The 23,439-nt window shown below is 39.6% G+C and overlaps 1 protein-coding gene across 1 annotated transcript in view; it reads left to right on the top strand.

Annotated features, from left to right (window-relative positions):
• The first annotated feature begins 1,018 nt into the window (after positions 1-1,018).
• The window catches only part of CTDP1 (CTD phosphatase subunit 1), an 87,536-nt gene continuing 65,115 nt past the window's right edge, over positions 1,019-23,439 (top strand). The window contains exons 1-5 of the mRNA XM_082752888.1: positions 1,019-1,493; positions 13,977-14,060; positions 18,485-18,578; positions 19,990-20,118; positions 21,387-21,537. Of these exons, the coding sequence (XP_082609014.1) occupies positions 1,126-1,493; positions 13,977-14,060; positions 18,485-18,578; positions 19,990-20,118; positions 21,387-21,537 (826 nt within the window). The 5' untranslated portion in view covers positions 1,019-1,125. The remainder of the gene's footprint in view (positions 1,494-13,976; positions 14,061-18,484; positions 18,579-19,989; positions 20,119-21,386; positions 21,538-23,439) is intronic.

Raw genomic sequence — 23,439 nt, 5'->3', positions numbered from 1 at the left:
ATGCAAGCTAAAACATTGGCCAGGTGAGAGCCAAGGAGAAATGCTGCAAGGCAGCACTTCCAGGTGGAGCTCCCAGGTGAGCTCTAGTGGCTGCCACTGGCCTCATCAGCGGTCACCGGTGGTGGTATAGATGCCAGTTTTCATGTGCAAAAGGACAATGATACGTTTCTTCAGGGCTGATTATTTTTATTTTAGATTAAGAAGTAGAAAATAGAAACAACATAGGTTGTAGAGACTACCAGACTCCCCAGTAAGAATTGTTTGGTCTTGTAGAGGAAGGAGTGGTAGGCAAAAAGGAAGCAGCTCATCTTTTATGAGGTAGCTTTACTGCATGCACGTGACAACATTAAAATAGTATTATTTAGAAGTTGAGGAATTAGGAAACAGCAGAACTAAGGCTCTAAGGCTACTAGTCCAAGCAAAAAGGACGAGGGGGAATGGGCTTAAGTTGTGCCAGGGGAGTTTTAGGTTGGATGTTAGGAAGAACTTCTTTACTGAGAGGCATTGGAACAGGCTGCCCGGGGAAGTGGTGGAGTCACCATCCCTGGAAGTCTTCAAAAGACGTTTAGATGTAGAGCTTAGGGATATGGTTTAGTGGGGACTGTTAGTGTTAGGTCAGAGGTTGGACTCAATGATCTTGAGGTCTCTTCCAACCTAGAAATTCTGTGATTCTGTGATATCCAGCGTTCAGTTTTAACTCCAGTGTTCAGTGTGTGGCCTTATTCTGCGCTGAGTTCCCTGTGCTCAAGTTTTCTTGTAACTCCCTAGAACACTGAGCACTGCACGGCTGGGACGCCATATTCCCCCTCGCCCTGAGGCAGGAGGACTATAACCCCCATCATGCCCCGCGCACCCCGCCCCTCAACAAAAACCCCGCAGCCCACAGGTGCACGCTGGGACATGTAGGCCGGAAGCGTGTTGCAAACGAGGCGGGGAGGGGGGGGGGCCGTGGCAGGAAGGGGCGGGCGCGGGCAGCGCGGCGCGGCGGTGCCTTTAAGCCCGGCGGGGTTCACCCCGCGCCTGCGCACGGCGGCCGCGACCTCGCTGCGTGTCGGCGCCGCCGGTGTGTGTCGGGGCGGCCGCGGCTCCCCCGCCGGGCGCGGCGTTGCCATAGCAACCGCGAGGATGGAGGGCGGCGGCGGGGAGGAGGCCGCGGCCGGTGGCGGCGGCGGCGGCGGTGGCGGAGGCGCGGAGGGCCCGGCGGGGCTGGTGACGGAGATCCGCGCCCCGGGCCCGCGGCCGCTGCGGCTGCTGGAGTGGAAGGTGTCGGTGGGGGCGGCAGTGCAGATCGGCTCGGTGCTGGCGCTCTGCGCCCCGCTGCCGCCCGCCCCGCGGCCCGCTGCCCCGCCCGGTGCCGGTGCCGCCACAGCCACCGCCACCGCCGCCGGCAGCCCCAGGCCGCAGCGGGCCGCGGCCGAGCGCAAGCTGAAAGCCGAGCGGCCCGGCGTGGTGAGGGAGCTGTGCGCCAGGCCCGGGCAGGTCGTCGCGCCCGGGTGAGTGCCGGCGGCCCCTGGGGGACGGGGGACGGGGCAGGGGGGAAGGGGGCGGGCAGGGCTGCCGGGCACCGCTGTTAGCGCACCTCTAGGTGGAATCGGGCTGGTGGGTTGCTGCCCCGCGCTTCAAGCACGTTTATTTATGTTTTTCCTCAACAGGAAGCCATCGGAAGCCTGCACTTCCTCTGTTTTATGGCAGCAAGCTGTTTTGTTTTACTGCAGGTCTCTGGTTGGTGGGTGGCTGCACCCAAACCCAAACTCTACCAATTGAAAAATAATTCCTCCATGCTAAACCTCTGTGCTTTTTCAAAGGGCCAGGAAAAAGCAATTGTTTTCTTATCAGAGGTTGTGGAGTCTCCTTCTCTGGAGATATTCAACACCCATGTGGACGCTTACCTGGGCAGCCTGCTCTAGGGAAGCTGCTTTAGCAACGGGTTTGGACCCGGTGATCTCTTGAGGTCCCTTCCAACCCCTACAATGTTGTGGTAGGCTGCATTTTGCTTGCTACAGAGAGCTTTATTCTTTCTGAGGTAAGGCTGTGGCTTTCCCGTTTTGCTGCATCAGTGCTCAGCTACCACATCTGCCGTGAGATGGATGATCTTTCAACCTTCAGTTTAGCACAAAGGTGCCGTAAATGCTAGGTCAGAATAAAAGCATCTGGAAAAATGCAGACCAGGATTTTCAAGCAGTGCATGTGTGATGAAATTCGTCTTGATAATGCTGAGTGGAGGGGGAGATAAAGTTGTCTTGTGTGTTTGTTACGTTAGCTAAGCGCTTGAGGGGGGAAAATTGGACCAAGAAGATGGTTAATATGAATGATTTAAAAAACGTGGGTCTGATACAGCAGCTCTTTAGGTTTAGCTTTGTGCAATGTAAACTTCAGGACTTGAATGCACTGATTTTTGTGCGCTGCTTATGTTGGTTTGTTCGCTCTTGATTCACTTGACTGTAATTAGCAAGTGCTTCCTTTTGAAACAGTTAGATAATAAATTACTGTTCTTTAGTACTGTCGTTCCAGGTTTCCAAAATTGCTTGTTTCTGAAACCGATAAAAGTTAGGTTTTAGTATTGGCTATTGTCAGCCTTTACTCTTCTGGAAGTCTGAGCTTTCAGCATTATTTCTTTATTACATGCTGTAATGTTAGCTACTGAGTAAATATAAAATAAAACTTCAATTGAAGAGGTGGAAAAAGCGTGACCTGAAGGGAGTAGAGCTGGTCAACAATTGGAGACATCACTGCTTTTGTTCAGTAACTTAAAAGGTTTTGTTTGGTGCATATTTGATTTCTTGCCTGTGACTTGTCATTTTGTGGAATGGAAATGATAACATAAAACTATCAGCAATATTTAGATGTATATTAAGGTTGTTTGTTATTAAAGTACTATAGTGATTAAGGTAGGCAACATAGCTGAAACTTTTTTGTTATTTCCAGAGGATACGCTTTTTTGTCCTTTCCAATCCAAGCTCTCTGGCTTCGCAGGTGCTGTTTGCTGCTTTCAAACAATTGGGTCTGGCCACTTTAGCCCTGAATTCTCTGCAAACCATATGTGCAAATATTTGCCAGTCACTTAAATGCTGTAGGACACTTAAATGCTGTAGGACTCTTTCTAGTCCAAATGTTTTTACTTTTATTTAGAGCATGAAAATGTAAATTGATTAAATCTTTTTTTATTTGAGGATAAATAACATGACTAAGTTCTTACCATGTCGGTTTAGCCATCTTTATTTATGAAAATAATTGTTTTATAGCACAGTTCTCTTAAGAAGATGCATTTCTAATGTTTGGTTTGTGTTTTTTTAACCTGTCAGGCACAAGATAAAATCTTTAGGCATGTGAAAAGAGCACACCACGTATAGCACTTATTTTTTTTTGTTACTTGGTTTGCTACTTGTTGGAATAGGTCGTGGCTTTAGCAGTCCTCTTCAGTCTGTATCATCCTCTCTGAGTGTTCCTAGTGTGCACTGTGTTGGAAAAAATAGTTAAAATGACTGATCTCTTGAACTTAAGAGGAAGCTTCTTCATCAGTTTTTCAGCAGGCTCTAGTCCTTGATCCAGTCTAATATATTGGCGTGCAAAGAGGTGTCATCACAGAGAAAGGGGATGGTGCAGGGTGACACCGACAGCCTGAGGCAGGCAGGAGGTGGCTGGTGCTTATACAAGCATAGCTAGGTGTGCATCAAACGCCAAGGCAGGGCTTGAGAGACCAAGTATGACCTGTTGGAGGACTGTAAATAACATGACAGCAAGCAGTTAATGGAAGGTCTTTGATGTTAACAAAGCATAATTTCCACCAGTGGCAGAAGCAACAAATAAAATGCCAAAAAGTGTTGCACTGCTCTGTGTATAGTTAGTGCTAGTTACCCGTCAAAGTTAACCAGTTTGGAGCTGCCACTGGCACGTCACAATTCTGGGCTGGGTCAATATTTTATGTATTTGTGTAAATGTTTGTAATGTGAAACACTTGACCCCTTTCAGACCCTAATGATGGGATGGACTGCTGAAATTCTCTTGCGTGGTTTATATTAACAGAATCTTCCAAAAGATTTATTACCAGTACATTTAAATTGGACATTCTTCTGTCTTGCTGTATACCCCTAGTAGGTAAAATGTGTTCTTTTACAAATAAGTATATGAGAGTATCAAAGTCATGGTTAAATGTATCTGGATTCTGATCAAGCCAAGGTTTTATCTTTTTGGAGAAGATAGTAGGAAAGAGGTGGGAATGTGTTCTCTTATTTTTTAAAAAAAAAAAAAAAAAAAAAAAAAAGCTAAGTAACAGCACAATAATCTATAGTTTTTAATCTAAGAAAATCTTCCTTTGGTTATCTAATGTTACAAAGCCTCAGGGCTTCATTTACCACACAAGATGAGAAGGACTTGTAACCCTGGACCTCAATACCTTTCATTTTGCAGCCGTCAAGAGGAGGAAAATACAGATGAATTATACTTTTTGAAGTTATGGGACTTGTAACAAACCATAAGAAAAACAATTTGCTGTTTCGGTCAGATGCAAATTTTTTCACAATATCCTGTCAAACATCTAATGAGCTTATTAGAGCCTGAAGAAAATCTCGTTACTCAGTACAGTTGAATAATACTTAACTTATTTACTATATTTACTTAGTTCCTTTCTATATTTGGATTCATTCAATTTTTTATAGTAAGTTATGGTATGCATTCTTTGCAACCTGTGTTCTGTGTATCCTTTCTTTCTCTCTTATACTGTGAGTGCTGATACTATGGAAGCTGCTTTTAATGCATCCGTCTGGTGTTTGGCTGAAACTGATATTGAAAAAGGTCCAAGCTCAAAGCCAGGGGCTTCCTTACTTTCTTCTATTCCTAGTTCTCTGGTATCCAACAAGATGGGAGCTCATGTTATAGCGAATGCCATGGGAGGGTCCTGCAGGAAGGTTGAGGTTTTTTCTTATTGTTTTGTTACCATCTATTTTCACAAAATTTGTAGGACCTTTGTTATCTCAGCGAATCGACCTGCTCAATGATGTTTGGTTGGAATTGGACCTCAGGCGCAGAAGTCACCAGGAGAGAGGCAGGACAATGCACCGTGTGGTTATAGCGGTGTTGTGCGTGTAGTTCTCCTCAGCATGGCTTTCTTCGGCCGTAGTTTCAGGATTTCTTCTGGCTGATGGGGGAGGTGGCTGGTAGGCATGCTCACATTTCTGTGTGCCTCCAGTTTGCACCGAATTGTGTGTTGGAAATCATGTAGCTGAAGCTGGCTTGCCCTCCCTTCTTGCTTTTCAGCCTTCCAACCCAGCCTCCTAAATGATCTGTACTCATCAGTACCCTCATTTAGCTCAGTAACTGCTGTAGGAGTGTAGTGTGGGGAAAGGGAGGGCAGAATTAGCTTTTCAAGCAGTAACCAGCATTTGGGTCACATCAAACTGGTTTTGTAAAAGCCATTGCAGTCCTTAAGGGGTTTAATAATACTTTGAAATCAAGAAATAATGTTATTGAGGTTGTATATGTCCCATACTGCATTTCATATGATGGTCTTTAGTAACACGTTGCTTTTATGCTTATAGGGTTTCTCCCAGACCAGGGAAATGTCTGTTCTCAGAGTTCTCACTACAAGTTGGTCATCTTCGTTGGGCGCAAGGACTTTGCCAGTGTGTGTGAGCACAGGCAGAATCCTGTGGGTCAGCAGAGTGACATAGCTCATTGGACTATTTTATGCATTTCAGTGTAGATCTATAAGATGAATGTAGCTCTTTTCTTTTAAATACTATGTGTTTGTAGGTGTCTGTGCTGGAAATCTGTTTTGCTTTTTCCTGGGCTGCAGTGGATTTCTGTTCAACTGCTGTCTAGGTAGTTTCTTAGCTGTATTTTTGAGCTTTGCTTCAATACCATATTTGTTCAGAAAACCAGGGTCTTTTCAAAGGCAAGCCTACATGTTGTTTCTTTCTTAATTACAAGACAAATAGTGTCCTGAAGATAAAACGATGACTGTGCGTTTGGTGTTAACCTAAGGTCTGACCCTAGCAGGGATCCTAGCCTTTCAGATCTTTTTAAGTCAGTATTACCCAGTGGAAGACTCTTCTTAGCTAATTTGATAAACCAAGATTTGAAGTCCATAAATAAAAATAAATATGGGTTGATGGTATTGCAAATTCTTAAACACTACCGAAAGGGTACATAAATATTTCCAGCTGGGACTTCATAGCCTGAAAGTTCAGGAAAAGAACTACCAGCCTTTCATTATGGGGTCTCTTTTTCAGAAGAATGAAAGATAATTCATAGCAAGTTGTCAATAAAATATTTTTATGAGAAGTGTTCTTTGTTTTGTGTAGTTAAAAATGTTAGTTTTTAATGTCTTCTAGCACATGTGAGTAGTTTAAATATGAAGAGGATGCCTTAACGTATAGGGGAGCATAGTAGAACTTCCTGAAAAGCAAGTGGTATTGTGTTACAGGTTACAGTTGAAGGATCTTGATTGCACATTCTGTTCAGGTATTGTTTTGCTGATCCCAGACCTACGGAATTGGAAGTCTCACCATTGGACAGTAGTGAAAGGATATTCTTGCTAACAGGAGACATTTTCTGGTCTGCAAAGTTTGTTGGAAAGTAGAAAGGTGATCACTTTGTTGGTGTGGAGCAGTTAAGTACTGTGTGTGTAACTTCTACTATGAAACTTGGGGTGAGAATGTCTTGCTGTATCGCCTAGTATGGTGAAATGATACTCAACAATGATGTGTTTTATCCAGAACCTATATTCACGTATCTAATGAAGAAGTGCTTGTTATCCAAAAAGATGAACTCTTTCCAGTTAGTAGAAACTACTTCTGTTGACCTTAGAGTAGCCTTTTGGTGAGAAGGAATTAGCCTGAGTGAAATGCGTGAGAACACACTGTATCTTTTCTGATGCTTTCTTCATCACTGGCCCTATTAAAAAGAAGGGGGGGGTGGGTGGGGAAGGAAAGAAAGACAGAGGGTGAGAAGAAAACATTAAAGAAATAAAACCAACATACCTTCAAAACCAAGAGTGAAGGCTTTTGTGATCTTTCCAGTTGTGGAATAATTGCCAGAGGTGACTTAAAATGTGAATGTAAATTTAATTTCTAAAGAAAAGCTACAGCATTCAAGAAGTTTTTGGGGTGGAGTGTAGCTGCATTTCTTGGAAGCTCCCTAGGTTTCCAACCTTAGATGTTGCCCACACCGGGGGTGCTTGGTGTGCTGACTCTCAGAGGAACTATACAGAGGGTGGAGTGGAGTGGAGACACCACAGCCAGGCTCTGTGATAAGATGGGAACTTGAAGGTCCATCAGAACTGATAAGCTGCATACTTGCTATCTTGGGCCAACGGCCTGTCATGTTTTTGACAAAATGCTGTCCTTTTGGTGAACTTTGCCCATTATAGTACCAAAACATACCTCTATCCCAAAGGCTACCCGCCTCCAAGGTGTAACTACGCCTCACTGAGCTTGTGCTTTAAGTTTTTCTAGTCTATACCTTTAAAAGCAAAGCGAGAAAATTTCACACCATTCATAACAAGGGTATGTATGGCTAGAGTCATTCAAGCTCCACCTGATAGAATTTATATCATTTTTTCATCTCTTAAGGGAGAGAGGATGTTAGGGAAGATACTATTGTGTAAGGGAAAATACCATTGCGAAAGATACCTTCTGACTTTGGGATCAGTCAATGGGCTGAGCCTCTCCTCCCCCCCATCAGACCACCTTTGGGTAGGATTCAAACACTTGGTTAATTGGGCATTGCTCCCAATGACTAATCTTTAACGTAATACAAGTGCAATGGGAAGGGGCTTTTACTTTAGTCATCTGATGTTATTGAAATAACAAGTCTAGGATAACTTGGCTGATGTTGGTTGACTTGTACAAGATGTCATTCATCAGCATTGTCTGCATCCAGAAGGACTCTTTCTCTTTACACACACTGTGTAAAAAGCTTGCAGTATACCACATAGATTTCTTCTTATAGATGTGTGAAAATGTTTTTCTTAGTATGCTTTTTAAAGTTAAAGGACAGATGGGATACTGCCAAGGTATTATTTTGCTCCTAATCTTAAAAAAACAAACTGTTTTTTCTTGCCTTCCTGCAAGTGCTTTGAGAAATGCAGTCGAATACAATAGTGGCATCAGACATGCAGAGTAGAACTGAATAATGCACGTGTTTGCATTGTAGTGCTTCCGTGTTTAAAAGTTGCATCCAAAAACTTGTAGCATTCAGCTGGTGTGTAAGGCAAAACTTCTTGGTCCGAGGTTAGCGAAGTAAACTACATGAATTACCGTTCTCAGGAGAGGGAGTGGATGAGTGGTCCTAGACAAAGAAGGCATTTTTAAAACAGGAAGGGAACTTAACCTTCTAGGTAACATATCTGTAGATATATATAGTATTTTTCCCTTTTTATGCTGAATACCCTTTTAAACTGTTGCACTCTGGTTTTGGAGTATTTGTCAGAATTTGGCACTTCCATGATGCTGTTGGTTATCCCTACAGCATAGTAAGGCACACGGGTGTTCCCAGCTTTGGAACTGCTGCTCCTTGCCTTGAACAGTGCTATGTAACCCATGACAGTTTTGTTTGTAAACCTTTTTTAAGGGTGTTAAGAGTAATTAAATTTTCCTGTATAGGTGTGTGTGTGTGCAGAAGGATGTATCAAGATAAAAGAGTATCCAAAAAAAAAAGGAAAGGAGGAAGCTTATAGACTTGAGGATTCTGCGTCCCGTAATAAGCTTTCTCCTATTTTGTTTGTTGTTTGGGAATAATGGATGAAAGGACCATGATAGCTTAAGTGTGGCCTTCTTGAGAAGGGAGAAAGTAGTCAAAAGTTTGGGGATGATGTAATGTTTCCTTTTAATAGATGCAGCTTTCTAAAGTAGGGGGAGAGGTGTCAGAAAAAAATCTGGGATCATCCTGTGCACTGGAGGTGGGATAAGTCTGGGATGGTTGCCACTTGGCTTTGCAGCAGTTTAGCTGTGACTTACCATTGTCTTGTAACTTACATGAAAGTTAATCGATGTGTGGTTCAAGAAAACCCTGTACTTGTCATCCAAGGTATTTTTAATTGATTGTTCAAGGACTTTGCTTCTTGGCAGATATTTTCAAGAGTTTAAAAAAATAAAATCTGATGGTTAAATATCTATGGAATTAATATTTTGTGGTTGTTTCAGGATGATTAAATGCTTGAAAAATCCTTGCTATGAAACTAGAGTCCTATATAATAGAAGCTGTGGTTGGAAGTTACAGTGAGTTGGGCTTGAGGGCTCTTTGAGGTGCTACAGCCACACGCCACTCAACACTATTCTGATGTAAGCTAACAAGAACATCAGTTTTTCACAAATTTCAGTCGATTAAAATGTAGAAACAGGCTTTAAGCTGAATGAGATTTCAGTTATCTGCCACTCTAGTCTTATGACAGCTAAAATACTGTGTATTACTATGTGGTCTAGATCAGTTGGACGATTGAGTAATACCTGGTATTAATAATCACAAGCCTGGTGTGTATTTGCTATTTTTACCTGCTCACAATTTGTTGATAACTTCTTGAGCATGCTGCAGGATGGTGTGTGGGGTGGGGGAAGAGTTTGATTAGTTGTTCATTGGAGTCTTCTTTTGATGTGTTAGTACAGTTTTACGTCTGATACTAATTGCAAAATCATATGGCATCAGATGGAGGACAACAGCTTGAAGTGACAACATAGCGACAACCGAGGAGTATGGGACACCTGTGGTATTTCTTCATACTGTAGTGATCCAAGGAAACTCAGAAATTCCTTGGCTTTTGATAGATGGTAGTGAAGTACAAGCAAGTATAAGGTGATAGCTTTAGGACCTGTAATTGTCAGTTTTCCCACTTACACACTTGACAAATTGCCCTCTTTTTTTTATGCCAGTGCTTTGTTCATTTAAAAAAGACTTTGTGAAAGGCACAGCACAGTCTCCAGAGCATGAAGGTGTTCCAGCTAGTCCTGAACAAACAGGGGAGGTAAATGCTAACAGCAGTGGCCTGGTCACTGTCGGGGGACAGTTCCAGGAAGTGAGGTGCTGAATCTGCCTGCATTTTACCCATGTGTTTTGGTTTGTTTACAAATATTTGCATCTTTTCCCCATCAGCAGCCCTTGCTGGATTACTCTGTTGGCTGCTTTGATGCTAAACCCAGCAGCAAACCTGGACAGGGTTGGCTGGTCTCCCAGCTCCCAGGTTAGTGAAGTAGCCATTTCTGGATGTGCTTTCAAGAGGAAACTTAAGGGTGTGGGGAAGCAAAGCATCACCTTTCTTTGGCAGAAAGCTGTTAGATCAGTTGCCTGTGAAAAGGGTACCCTGGTACAATGAAAGGCCGTGGCTAACTTACCCTCAAGTTGGAGGGGTTTTGAATAACTTAGGATAACCCATCTGTTACCACATCATGCTAAGTGGACAGACCCTTAAAGTACGGGTCTTCGTAAGTTTTTCTTAGGAAAGCTGTCATGGCCATAGCCTTCCTGTGCTGGTGTTGGATGGCACCTCCACACCCCACATTACTGCCTTCAGTTTTCATTGCTGGAAGTGTAAGATCATGCTGGGGGGAAAAAAAGAAAAAGGGAAAAAAAAAAAGTAAAACAACAACAAAGCACAAAGCAAATAAAACCTTTGGGGGTTGCTTTTTCTTTGTAGTGGGCTTGCTTCAGTGATCTAGTGAACTGTTTGAACTGAGGAGTAGCAAATTGATGAAAGAACAGATGCAAGAACCGTATGTGCTAACTCTCCCATTGAAATTAACCTACCTGGAACTGTAGCTCCCATTGCGTTTGTTACAGACTGCTGTGTTTTTGAGTCAATGCTAGTGACCAGGCTTTACAATTAGCAAAGGCATTGACTTCCGCTGTTAATGAAAACAAATGCTCATATCAGATTTCATGAAAGCTTTTTTGTTTTTCTTCCTCATGCTTCTGATTAAAAGCAGATACACTTAAAAGGGTTGTTTTAGAAACAGACAAAATGTAGTAGTGTGGAAGTGCTGGGAGAGCAGTGATGGGCTTGAGGTCATCCAGTGCATCCTGAGGCCATTTACTAATGGTTGTCCCTGATCGTGATTGTTGCAACAAAAATAAAATTTTGCTATAATGGCACACCTAGTGTCTGTTTCTTATTTACAAGCATAAATGGAAAGAATGTGAATAAGATCTTAAAGCAGGTTTCCTTATTTACTTATTCAAGTTTTACTTCACTCACGGTTTATTTTTTTCACTTAAAAGAATCAGTGTGAGCAGTGCATACTGCTGTCCTGTTGCAGTCCTTCCTATTTCAACTTGGATATTGCAATGATCTACCCCCCTCCATATTCATCCCCCCAGTTTTATCTGTTAATCATCTTTGATCTTGGTCATTATATTTTGAAAATCCATCACTTCAATGGTGAAGGGAATGTTTTCAGTTCTGAAATTCACAAAAGCCATTTTTCTTGAGTTCTGTGGCTATTTTTATGCAGTATACTTTTACTAAATCTGCTTTTTTAGAATACACTTAAAACATATGTGCTAAAGTTTATATGGGTAAAATATTTGGATGTGCTTAAGCCTTAGAAGAACGTGGAGGCCTGGCAGTTGTCTTTGAAACATGACAATCTCAGTTGTACAGTGCTCACAAGTTCACAAGGGCAGAGTTCTTCCTCTGTCCTTTGACTTAAACATTATAGTGGAAATGGAATTAGGGAGGGTTTGCTATCTGACTTCTTGGCTCTAGCAAGCATCAGCAAATTAGGTGTTCTGCTCACGTTTAAATGTGCAGGGTCAGAACTGTTATTTAGCAGTGTGTTTGAGTATGTGACGATTTATAGAGATGCTAGTTAGAAAAAATATCAATGAATAATTTAGAACTCTCATTTTCTTATAAGAATCTCTGCTCTGTTGAGATCAAAAGTTCACGAGCTTGTGATCAGAATTTCTTGCATATCCTAATTTAACTCTTACCTCAGTTGAGGGTTACACCAGCCCCTCTGGTAGTAGGCTTGGAGTGTGATGTTACCTCATGTGCCAGGTAGAGAATATCTGAAGACATTTTTGCTTTCTGAGGTGTCATCAAGAGTTTTTGGTTTTTTTCCTGAGTTATTGAAAACCAATGAAGTTGGGGTAAGCACCAATACTCCAGTCATTGTAAGGTTTTTACACGTATTCCCATGGCTTCTGTTGTGTTTTGGTTTGGTTCAGTTTGTGGTTTTTGGCTGTTGACGTGTCTGTATAATTTCAGGTTCATGCACTGAACGCAGGTTAAAGATGAGCAATTCCGGCATGCTCATTAGTGTGACCTGGTAGCTGAGGGTAGGTGAAGAAGGAGCTTAGGGATGAACCAAGGCAAAGGAGAGCAAGGCAGGGATGTTTGTAAAATGGGGAGAAAGAAGGATGAGTCAAATGATGAAGTAATGTAAACTTGGGGGGATGAGAGGGGATCTAAGTAAACAAACAACAAATTGCCAGTAGTTAAGGACCACAAAAATTGCTTGTCTCTTGTGCTGTTCCTATGCAGATCAACTGTCCATTACTGTTTGAGATCTAAGAATACATAGACCTTATTTATGCTTGTTTATATATTTGATTTCTATAATACTTTTATGTTTTATAAATATTTAGATATACTATACGTACTCTATTTAAAAAAAATGTAAAATGCTTACAGAGGAAGAGAAGGTGTAATTGGCAAGAAGTTGATGACTGCCATTGCAAAGGGACTGAAGCTGCCCTTTTGTAAATGAGAGTACTAGCAGTATGGTAATTTATGAAAATGTTTATTTAAATACGCCTGATCAGAATCTATCTTTCGCTTTCAAAGACAAAAATAATCCCAGCGTATGCATTAACTGCACTGCTGTTAGTAAGTAATCTCATCAAACTTTTGGTCACTAAGAAATTTGTGAAGTACTGGAAGCAAGCAGCTACATGCGTCATCTGAAGAGTGGATTTCTTCTTGGAATCCTCAAATGCCTAGTAGTCAAATCAATAAATGAGAGACTTGAACAAATGTGGAAGTTTCTTTCCCGGCGTTCTTTTTATTGTAGTGTAGATTTGAAATCTAAGAGAACACTACAACTAACTTATGAATGAAAGAACTTAATTTTTTTTCTACTATTTTTTTGTATTTCTGAAAAATTAGACGTTGCAGCCTATGGTGTTGGAGTTGGGGAAACTTTGTGGTGGCTGAACTATATCTGCCTGTTTTTTTTTATTTTCTTCTTAAAAGTCTGTCTGAAAGATTAATTCCTTTAACTGTATTGAAGAAAATGGGAGGAGTCTCTCTCAATGACTATTCGGGTACTTGAGAGAGAAGAGATGATGGGTGTTTTCAAGACTGAATTTTGAGAACTAAATTTGAACAAAAGAGTACTTCAGTTGGATCATTTTACTGACAAGCAGATTTATTATTTTCTAAGCAGTTTAGAATAGTAAATATCACACTTACCTGAAGCATTTTGAGTTCTAATTTCTGGTTTGTTTTAGACATTGGAAGAAAATAAAATGTAATTTTGCCTGTCTGCATAAAATGTGACAACCTGAGGCTTAAGCATAACAAAATTAAAATATTTTGTTGAGAAGTCTAAAGAAATATGTTTCTGCCATGACACAAAAAGATAAACTACAACAAAATTGGTGTAGAACAGAAGAGTTTCCATATTTGATAGTCAGTAACATGTTAATGGGAACTGAGGCTAACCGAATGTAATCTGTTTCTGTGCTGTTTAAGCAATGCTTGTTTTGTTAATGCACTGAATTTCTTTGCTAAATTAAGGTTAGAGACTGACCGCTAAATATTTTAGTGACTTTTAAAGGTAGTAAATTGAGTAATTCAAACCAAATATTTAGTGTTGTATTTTTTTTTTTCCCCCCCTCTCTGTAGGGGGCAAGAGCACATATGTTAGGGGGACAGCATTTGAATCATAACCAAAATTATTTGAACTCTCAGTTTCCAGTCGGTAATCTAAGTGTCTGAAATCAACAGTAGAATTAATATGCTTGTGTTTTTTTTTTCTCCCCAGGGGTGTCTTGGTGAAACTGGAAGGATGTAGCCATCCAGTTGTTATGAAAGGCTTGTGTGCAGAATGTGGCCAGGACTTGACTCAGTAAGTGTTCCAGATTTTTTTTTCCAGATTATCATTGTGATTAGGGCTTCAAGCTCTTCCTTTTCTCCTTTACTTCGCTTCTCTGTTCTGAGACTTAGTAGTTGTGAATCATATCTGTAAGTGGAATTGTGGAGGTATAGGTAATAGTAGGGAGGGAGGACAGTATTCATACTGCCTAACATAAGCAGGTCTACTCAGAGTACTCCTGTAAAGCTGAGAAGGAGTTTGCTCTAGAAGTTAAATTTTAGCACAAAGCATTCTTCCTCATTTGATTTTAAAAAATCTGTTGAGAATATGTTATGAAATTCTTGCTTAAAGTAGAGTGTCCTGAATATATTAAGTCATGATCACGTTATTAATAGTATAATCATATATTTCTAATGGGAAAATTGATATATGTAAGTGAGAATTGGTGTTCCTTGTGGATAAAACCAATGTAAAAAGAAATTGGCAAGATATATGCCATTGTTGCAAGCTGCTGTAATTTACTGTTTACACAAGGCACTTATTCTGTTATCCTGAAACAGACTTTCAAATGTGACCTCTTTCTCCTTATATGTCACTGTGTTTGCAGACGCATTGTTTAGTACTATATTTACTTTTAGCTATTACAGAGATTAATAACTAGGAATATGGGTGAATAAAATGCCATGAGGGCCCTTGGATTGCAGTTCACATTACAAATTTACAACTCTATTAACTGCGTACTCTTTCTGTGGAGATAACCTTAGGATAACTTACTATCTCAGAAAAAGTAAAGAGCGTGCATACAGACATGAATTCTCATCACACTATAGTCAAATTTGCTTTTTATGTGTTTATAACTGAGGTTGAGAGTTGGAAGCTGTGAGTGTTTTATCTGTGCAGGTGTAAATAGCTGTGAGGAAGTATCAGTATCATTCATGTGACCTTTCCTCATTTAGATGTCTGAGTGGGAGCTAGTTTGTCTCTACTATTTTCAGTTTAAGGCTTCAGAACTGTTTTCATTTTTTGTAAAATATTCTGCCATGAATCTGAAGGAATTTAAGCCTTAAGCCAAAAAAGCAAATTTGAAGGATGATTTTATTTTTCTTTTGCTCTCATTAGTACAGTTGGTAAAGAGAATTTTCTTGTGCATGTCAAATTACTAATTCAATATCTGTTTTCTAAAATAGACTGAATGATAGAATGGATTTTAAAAATTAATGGTGCATGATCATTCAATTTGGAAGGAAGTACTTTGGTGTCTTTTTAATTCATAGTCATTATTAGGAATTATTTTGTGAACAGCATACCATAAACGAGATAAAGTGGACCAAATATTTAAATTTTTATGCTTTGCATAGCCCAGTTAATGGAAGGGTGTAACTTCTAATGAAAAGTTGATTGTTAATACTTTATAGATGAGGATTTGTCAAAACAACAACCCTAACAAAAAGGTAGAAATTGCAATAATTGCAAAATAGGGCTTTGCCTGTCCTGAATGGATATTGTCATATCTAAATATTGGTGTACTGTTATTATTTCATAAAAATCTACATGAATTCAGGGTTTGCAGTGTATTCGGTGTGTTTCTCAGTTAAATACTACTTTGCTTCAGAGAGCATCCTCATTTTATACAAAATGGCTTACATATTTGGTATAATGTATTAGGTCTGCTGAACCTACACATCAGAAGGCAGTGGAAAAGCATCAATGCTTTTCTTGCTTGAAGAAAAGTGAGTGTAGATAGTTCACTCCCAGCATGCCAGGTGTTAACCAATGGGGCATCCTTTCCATTACACAATTCTTAGGTTCATTTGTATGGGCCAAGTGAAATACTACTCATTTCTGGATACAGGTAGTGCTTCCAAACACTACAGTACAGTAGAAGCATATCTTCCTCTGACTGTCTTTTTCAAGCCCCTACATGGCTGAAAAATACTTTCTTCCTCAGGATCTTGTTTGTAAACTATGTGGCACTATTTTCATGAAGTGATACATGCTGGAAATACAATACAGCCCAGAGGAAGCAGTCTAGGAGGTTCTTGGAGTGTGTGGAAGATAGCTTCCTGACTCAGCTGGTTACTGAGCCTACTGGAGGGGTGCCCCGCTAGACCTGCTGTTCATGAACAGAGAAGGACTGGTGGGAGATGTGGTTGGAGCTGTCTTGGCAGAGTGACCATGCAATGGTAGAGTTCTCTATTCTGAAGTAGAAGTATTCTGAACTATTCTATTTTCCTCCTGAAGTCAGGAGGGAGGTCAGTAAAACTGCTACCTTGGACTTCCAGAGGGCAGGACACTGGTAGGGAGGGTCCCTTGGGAGTCGGTCCTGAAGGGCAGAGGGGTCCAGGAAGGCTGGATGCTCCTCAAGAAGGAAGTCTTCAAGGTGCAGGAGCAGGCTGTTCTGTGTGTCGTAAGATGAGCTGGTGGGGAAGAAGGCTTGCATGGCTGAACAGGGAACTTTTGCTGAGTCTTCAGGAGAAAAAGTTTATGTCTGGGAAGAAGGGACAGGCAAGTTGGGGAGAGTACAAGGAAGTTGCCAGCGTTTGCAGGGAGAAAATCAGGAAGGCTAAAGCCTAGCATGAGCTCAACCTAGCACCTGTGGTTAAAAAGAGTTTTTTCTGAGTATATTAACAGTAAGAGGAGGGCCAAGGACAACCTCCATCCATCCTTCACTGGATGCAGTGGGGAACATGACTACTGAGGGTAAGGAAAAGGCTGAGGTTCTCAATGCCTTCTTTACATCTGTCTTTACTAAGTCAGACCACTTATCCTTGGGGTACTCAGCCTTCTGACTTGGAAATCTGGGACGGGCAGCAGAATAAATCCCCCACGATTTAGGTGGAAACAGACCTGCTACTCCTTGCTTACAGGTCTGTCAGCCTGACCTCAGTACTAGGAAAGGTGTCGGAACAGGTCATCTTGAATACAGTCACAAGGCATATGCAGGATAACCTGGGAATCAGGTGCAGTCAGCATGGGTTTATGAAAGGCACGTCCTGCCTGACATTGAATACTGTGTTCAGCTTTGGGGCCCTCACTACAAGGAAGACATCGAGGCCATGGAGCATGTCCTCCAGAGAAGGACTACGAAGCTGGTGAAGGGCCGGGAGCACAAGTCCTGTGAGGAGCAGCTGAGGGAACTGGGGTTGTTTAGTCTGAAGAAGAGGATGTTCAGGGGAGGCCTTATTGATCTCTACAACTGCCTGAAAGGAGGAAGGTGTGGGCAGCTGGGGGTCGGCCTCTTCTTGCAGATAACCAGTGGTAGTAATAGAAGGAATGGCCTCAAGTTGTGCCAGGGGAGGTTTATGTTGGAAATGAGGAGAAATTTCTTAGAAAGAGCAGTCAGGCATTGGAACAGGCTCCTCAGGGAGGTGGTGGAGTCACTGTCCCTGGGGATGTTTAAGGAAAGGTTGGATGTGGTGCTTAGGGGCATGGTTTAGTGGGTGACATTAGTGGTAGGGTGATGGTTGAACCAGATGATCTTGAAGGTCTTTTCCAACCATAATGATTCTATGATTCTGTAAGTGAAAACTGTTTCCACTGGCTTTTATATTGAATCAACAGCCAGAGATTAAAAGAATTTTGTCCTTGGTTGGACAGGTACATGGAAAAATTAAACGATGCCTGTCACATGCTGCAAAACTTGCACAGTAGTATTTTTAGTGTAGATGAACCAGAAATAATGTCTTGAATTGGGTATTACTTTGCTACAAATTTTTGTGTTAGTTGGAAGCTAGTAATACTGAAGCTATATAGAGTTACTTGGTCCATTTTCAAGGAACTTCATATTTGCATGTACATGTGTGTATAGATAGACATAATGATGTATATGAATACATATCCACTTATATATCATTCAGATGTTCATATGAGTGTGTATATATAATTCACACATAGTATACCATTCTGTGCCAAAGGGAGGCATATGTATAAGGTTTTTTGGCTGCTTTTCTTGAAGCAGCCAGTCACATGTAAGTCACTCTGCTACACATAAAGAGTAACGTTGCCTATCATTTGCATAGATTTATTTCACAGTCTGTCTTGGAGAAGAGTAGGCAATAGTTTGCTGAATGATTATGAAAAAAAAAAAAAAGGAAAATAAATTTTAACTTTAGTAGTTACACTTAACTTATAACTTTTCAAATACTGAATACATACTGCCTTTTCTTTAACCTTAGTGTCATTATACAAGGTTATATGAAGCATAACTAATTACAACGAATTTTTTGGCAAGGTTTTTATGGAGAGCTTCTTTGGTCTTTTCATCTTTTTTTTTTTTTTTTCCCCAATAACCCACATTGACAAGAATTTGAAAGAGCATATTAGTCAAAGTAGCTCTTTTTAACCTCTTTTTTTTTTTTTTTGGTGGTGACTGGTTTGGTACTACAGGTTTTAGTGTGTTGAACTTTTCCTTCACCAAAGTTTTGCTCTTTTGATGTCTGTTTTCCCTTTATGATTAGGATACAAAGCAAGAACGGAAAACAGAATGTACCGTTATCCACAGCAACTGTGTCTATGGTCCATAGTGTCCCAGAACTGAAAGTGAGCTCTGAGGTAAGTACTGTCATGCTTTCCTTTAATCATACCTTTCATTGTAGCTCCACTGTTGAGAAGCTTAGTTATAGGAGCTTCTTCAATGTTGTATATCTTTATATAAAATATTTGGCTTCCTTTTGAAGAGAAATTTGGTGATGAACATCCGTAGCCCAGGGTTTTTGTGTGTTTACCCTAATGTAGACTGATTGTATCAGGTTTTACAGTGTTTTTTTTAGGGCTGTGCAGTGAAAAGATGGCACTTCTGCGATAGTAGGTAGAAAACTTATAACTTTAATATTTCTGTGTTGAAGAATGGACAGTTGGCAGAAAATTGAACATATTTCAGATAGTGGAAACAAAGTTTGCAAAGTCTTTAATCAGGGTGAACACATGTTTAACTGAAATTAATCCTTGAATACAGTCAAGATAGTTTGTTTACAGTTTACCTCTATTTTAAATTTATTTCATTACTTTTCAAATATTTCATTTAGATGAGTTACCAAAATATTCATGTCAAATTATTTAGAGGAAAAAGTGTGTTTATTTTTACGATGGGCATCCCATTCATCTTTCTTACCAACATGATGCGGACTCTTTTGTGGTGTTTTTACTTTTTATGTTGTTGGCTTTAGCTAGTAACTCTTCAAAGCATGCCAATGAGAATAAATATGTAGATACAAGCAGCTAGAAGCCATCCCCATTGTAGAGGAGTGTTTCAAAGGGCACTTTGTGCTTGACCCCTGCTTCTTTAGAATGCTCCACTTTTATGTTTAGTTGTCTGGTGGCTAGTACTGCGACTTGCCATTAGAAGTGTCTAAAGTGAACATAGAGCTTAATGCATTACTTTGAAAGTTTCAAAAAAAAAAAAAATCAAACTTACAAGAAAATGCTTTTTAATCAATGCCTTGCTAGAACTACATGATTAAAATATTTGAAGATACATATACTTTAGGTTTAGAGTTATGGTATCTGTCATTAGCACCTTCAGTTTAAACCTCAACCTAATGTTGTCAACAGCATTATACTTAATGGATATTATGTTTGGCTATTCTTTAACAATACTTAATGGATATTATGTTTGGCTATTCTTTAACAAAAAATTTTCAGAACTAATGATGAACATGTTTTACCCCAAAGCTGCTAGTCTTAAGAATCTTGGCCTTAAATGAATTTGGTGATTACTTATTATATATAGAAAGCTAGTTATTGAGTTAATCAATTTTAAAAGTTGTTAGTATCATATAGGTTAGTATAGACCTTTAGGAATATTATTTTTATAGGAAAAATTGCAGACATGGCTGCGATCATTTATGTTGAAGCATTATTTCTTTTGTAGTTAGCTTGTAGCAACACTTCTTCTCAAGTTCACAATGTACAGACATTTTTATTTCTTCAAAATTAAGCTTAGCCTGTGAATATTTCATTTTAGCAAGCTGAACAATTAGGAAGAGAAGATCAACAGCGACTACACCGAAATCGAAAATTAGTGCTTATGGTTGATTTGGACCAAACATTGATCCATACTACTGAACAGCACTGTCAACAAATGTCCAATAAGGTATGTATTTGGTATCCGAAGAATAACAGAAAATTAAAAATATCTTCTGAAATACTTTCCTTTCCCCCAACCCCCATTTAAATTGACAGCTTTTTCTTCCATTAATGTGTCACTTTTCACTTTTCCGTTCTAGTTGCATAAAGCAAAAAAAAATTAAGGTAGCTATTTTTAATCTCAGCTTTCCTTCCTGTACAGCTCAGACTGAATACCTAGTAATAAGACTTTTTTTTTTGTTCTTCCAAGTGTGAGATGTATATAGTGAATTATCATCAGAAGCCCCTTTCTGGGTAATTCTGTGTTTTAGTAGGTCTGTCAGTTCTCCCTGAATGTGTATTAATGCTTTTTTTTCTTCCATGTGTTTTGTTTGCTTGCTTTCTTGGGTGTTGCTGTTTAATTTCATTAAACACCTATCATTGAATCGATAGGGGCTCTTACTGTTTATAGTATTTCCAACGTGGAACTTTAAAGCAAGAAGCATGTTGGAATGTGTCTTCAGTGTCTTGTACAGAAAGATGCCAATCCAAATTCCAATTCAGTGTTATGCAACCTGCGGTTGCTTCGTTCATCTCTTTTCTCCTGTCATTCTCTCGTGTCCAGTAAGTTCAGCACGTATTCATACCTGCTAGCAAAACCAAACTGTAAATGTACTTAAATGTAATTGATATGAAAGAGAATAGTGAGTATTCAGTTTGATAGCTCAGAACCCTTGGGTATTTGAAAGGTTGGGCCTTTATATATACAAGTGCTTGGTTTTAAGAAAAGCATTTTAAAAAAGATGTTGAGATTTTATCTGAGACTTTTTCTGCAAAGTTCCTCCGTGGTTTGCTACCTAATGGTATAATTTCATAGATGTAGTATTTGTCATCCAACTAAGTCTTTCCGGAGCTCTAAATTTAATTTAATTAATCTGAGTGAAGTCCATGCAGTAGTACGAATTAAAGTGAGATTGTGAACTTTCTGAGAAATTTTTCAAGGTACATTTTTGAGATTGATGTGGTATAACTAAAACTTATAAATGAAAGTTATTTTGATCATAAACATTTCAACAGTGCAGCTTCCTGAATTTGCAAAACTTTATATTGGACTGCTTTGTCCAGAGCAAAAATGTGGTTTGGATTTTTTTTATTCACATAATCTTTGTGGTAGAAACTTGCTTTAGCCTAATCAAACAGAATAAAAGTAGTGGAAGTCATGAGAGGGGGACATTTCTGTGATGTTGGCATTTTTGTTTGGTATTTTGATTATATTAAAAATGCTTTTTCTTTTAGGGAATATTTCATTTCCAGTTAGGTCGAGGTGAACCTATGTTACATACTCGTTTGCGTCCACACTGCAAGGAATTCCTGGAAAAAATTGCCAAGCTGTATGAATTGCATGTTTTTACATTTGGCAGCAGACTTTATGCACATACAATTGCAGGTGAGTAGTATATTATGTTCATCAGTAGCTCAGTAGTCTGCCTTTTATACTCATACAATTCATTGTCTTCCAGTGTTTGTTTTCAAGTATTTGTTCTTTGGTTTTGTGAAAACACTTCCTAAATAGTCTGTCTCTAAGCAGAATTCTTGTCTTGGAATTTAGGCACTACGCATGTATGGCCAATAATAGTCTTTTTTTTTTTTAACCAGACATGCTTTTTATTACTTCCCTGATTAGTTAGGGACAGATTGTAGCACGACAATTACTGCCTTACTGTCTTCCTATTGAATTAAGTAAGATATTTTGTTGATGGAATTTAATAATTATATGCAACATTACTTATCTTAGAAATCTAAAACTACAGTTCTGTGTTGAGATTTTTATGGAACTATCTCCTTCAGGGGAGAGGGGGAGCAGGGGAGAAACCTACTGTTTCCCTTCACTAGAGGAAGCTTGCTCTGTATCAAGTTAAAGAAGTTTTGTTTGTGTCCTGGAGTTGTGATGCACTTAATAGAGGGCTAAGGGAGGGATCTAAAGGTATTTTCATGTATTCTCAAAAACTCACGTTTTCTCCTTGTAACTGAAAATTTCCACTTAAATTCTAAAGTTTATAGCAGTAATAGTCTATGGTGTGGATCATTGCATGAAATGTTTTGCTCTTCCAACATACATAAAAGCAATCTACCCTGTTACACAAGTGTATGGATCAAGGTAATGTTAGGGGTGTGACCACATTTAAACTTTTTTTTTTTTAAAAAAAAAAAGGAACTTTATCTTTAGTCTTCTTGATAGAACATCATTTTCACCTCAGATTTCTCTTTATTAACAGCCTGTAACTCAGACAGTATGATTAACAATGTTTTTAGGTTGTGGCTCTGCATGTCAACCTATACTTGCTGCTCTTCAATTTCACCTAGCTCACCCTACCCATCTACTTCAGTTGTCTTTAACATCTTTTTTTTGTGTGTGTCATTTTGCCATGAGTGCTGTGAGCAATACTATCACAATGAAAAATAGCCATTTGGCAAGAAAGCAAACTTTCAAAATAGAGCTAACTATCCTAGTTAGCTTGTCTTAGGTCTTAGTAAGGAATTGTCTAATTAGATAATTCTTCACGCATGTTAAATATGCCAATATAAGAAAATGCTTATAATAACAAATATAAGAGATTGTTATAGTCAGAAAGTGATTCCTATTTGTGGTCTCCAACTAGTTCTCCTTCTCAAAACAAAGTTCAGGAGAGTCATGTCCTCTCCTGCCCATCCAAGTGAATGTTTCTGTTATTCAATATTGACTGAGTTGTTTGAAGTTCTTCCTAAAGCTTTGTCATTCTCACTGATGGATTATATGTTTTGTACTGCTAATGCACAGCACTGTTGCACCTTAGTGTCTTCCTTAATGTGGAGTGTGGTTATTTCTTTTAGCAAAATTGGACTTAGTTTTTCTTTTATAATAGATCTAAATACCTGATATTAAGAAAGCGGATGGCCGATCTTCTTGAAATGGACTTGCTTGGCAAAATTTGCCTATGGCCTAAAGTCTGAAGATGCATACCACATACACTTCAGACTCAGGAAAAAGAATGAAGTGTAGAGATAAGAAAGCACTTACTATTAACTAATGATTGCTGTTCTCTGAATGTGTGATTTGGTTCTGTTTGCTTATTCTAATCTCTGAGCTAAAGTTTTGTTTATCCTACAGTCCCCATGCTTAACTGTGTGACAGGTCTCTTTGAGGGCATCATACTTGATCTGCACCATCTGCTTCATAGAGGAAGTAGCTAAAATATGAGCATGCTAGGCTATTGCAGCTTCCTGACATCTCCAGGCTTCTGCATGCTTTCATGAAGTTGTCTAACCTCATCAGAAGCATTTGAAACACAAGTGGATTACTTTTTTTTTT

Source organism: Aythya marila (assembly GCF_965140915.1).
Source record: "Aythya marila genome assembly, chromosome: 2".
Classification (NCBI taxonomy): Eukaryota; Metazoa; Chordata; class Aves; order Anseriformes; family Anatidae; genus Aythya; species Aythya marila.
Note: the sequence above shows the minus strand (reverse complement) of the source record. Positions and strands in the feature narration are given on the sequence as shown.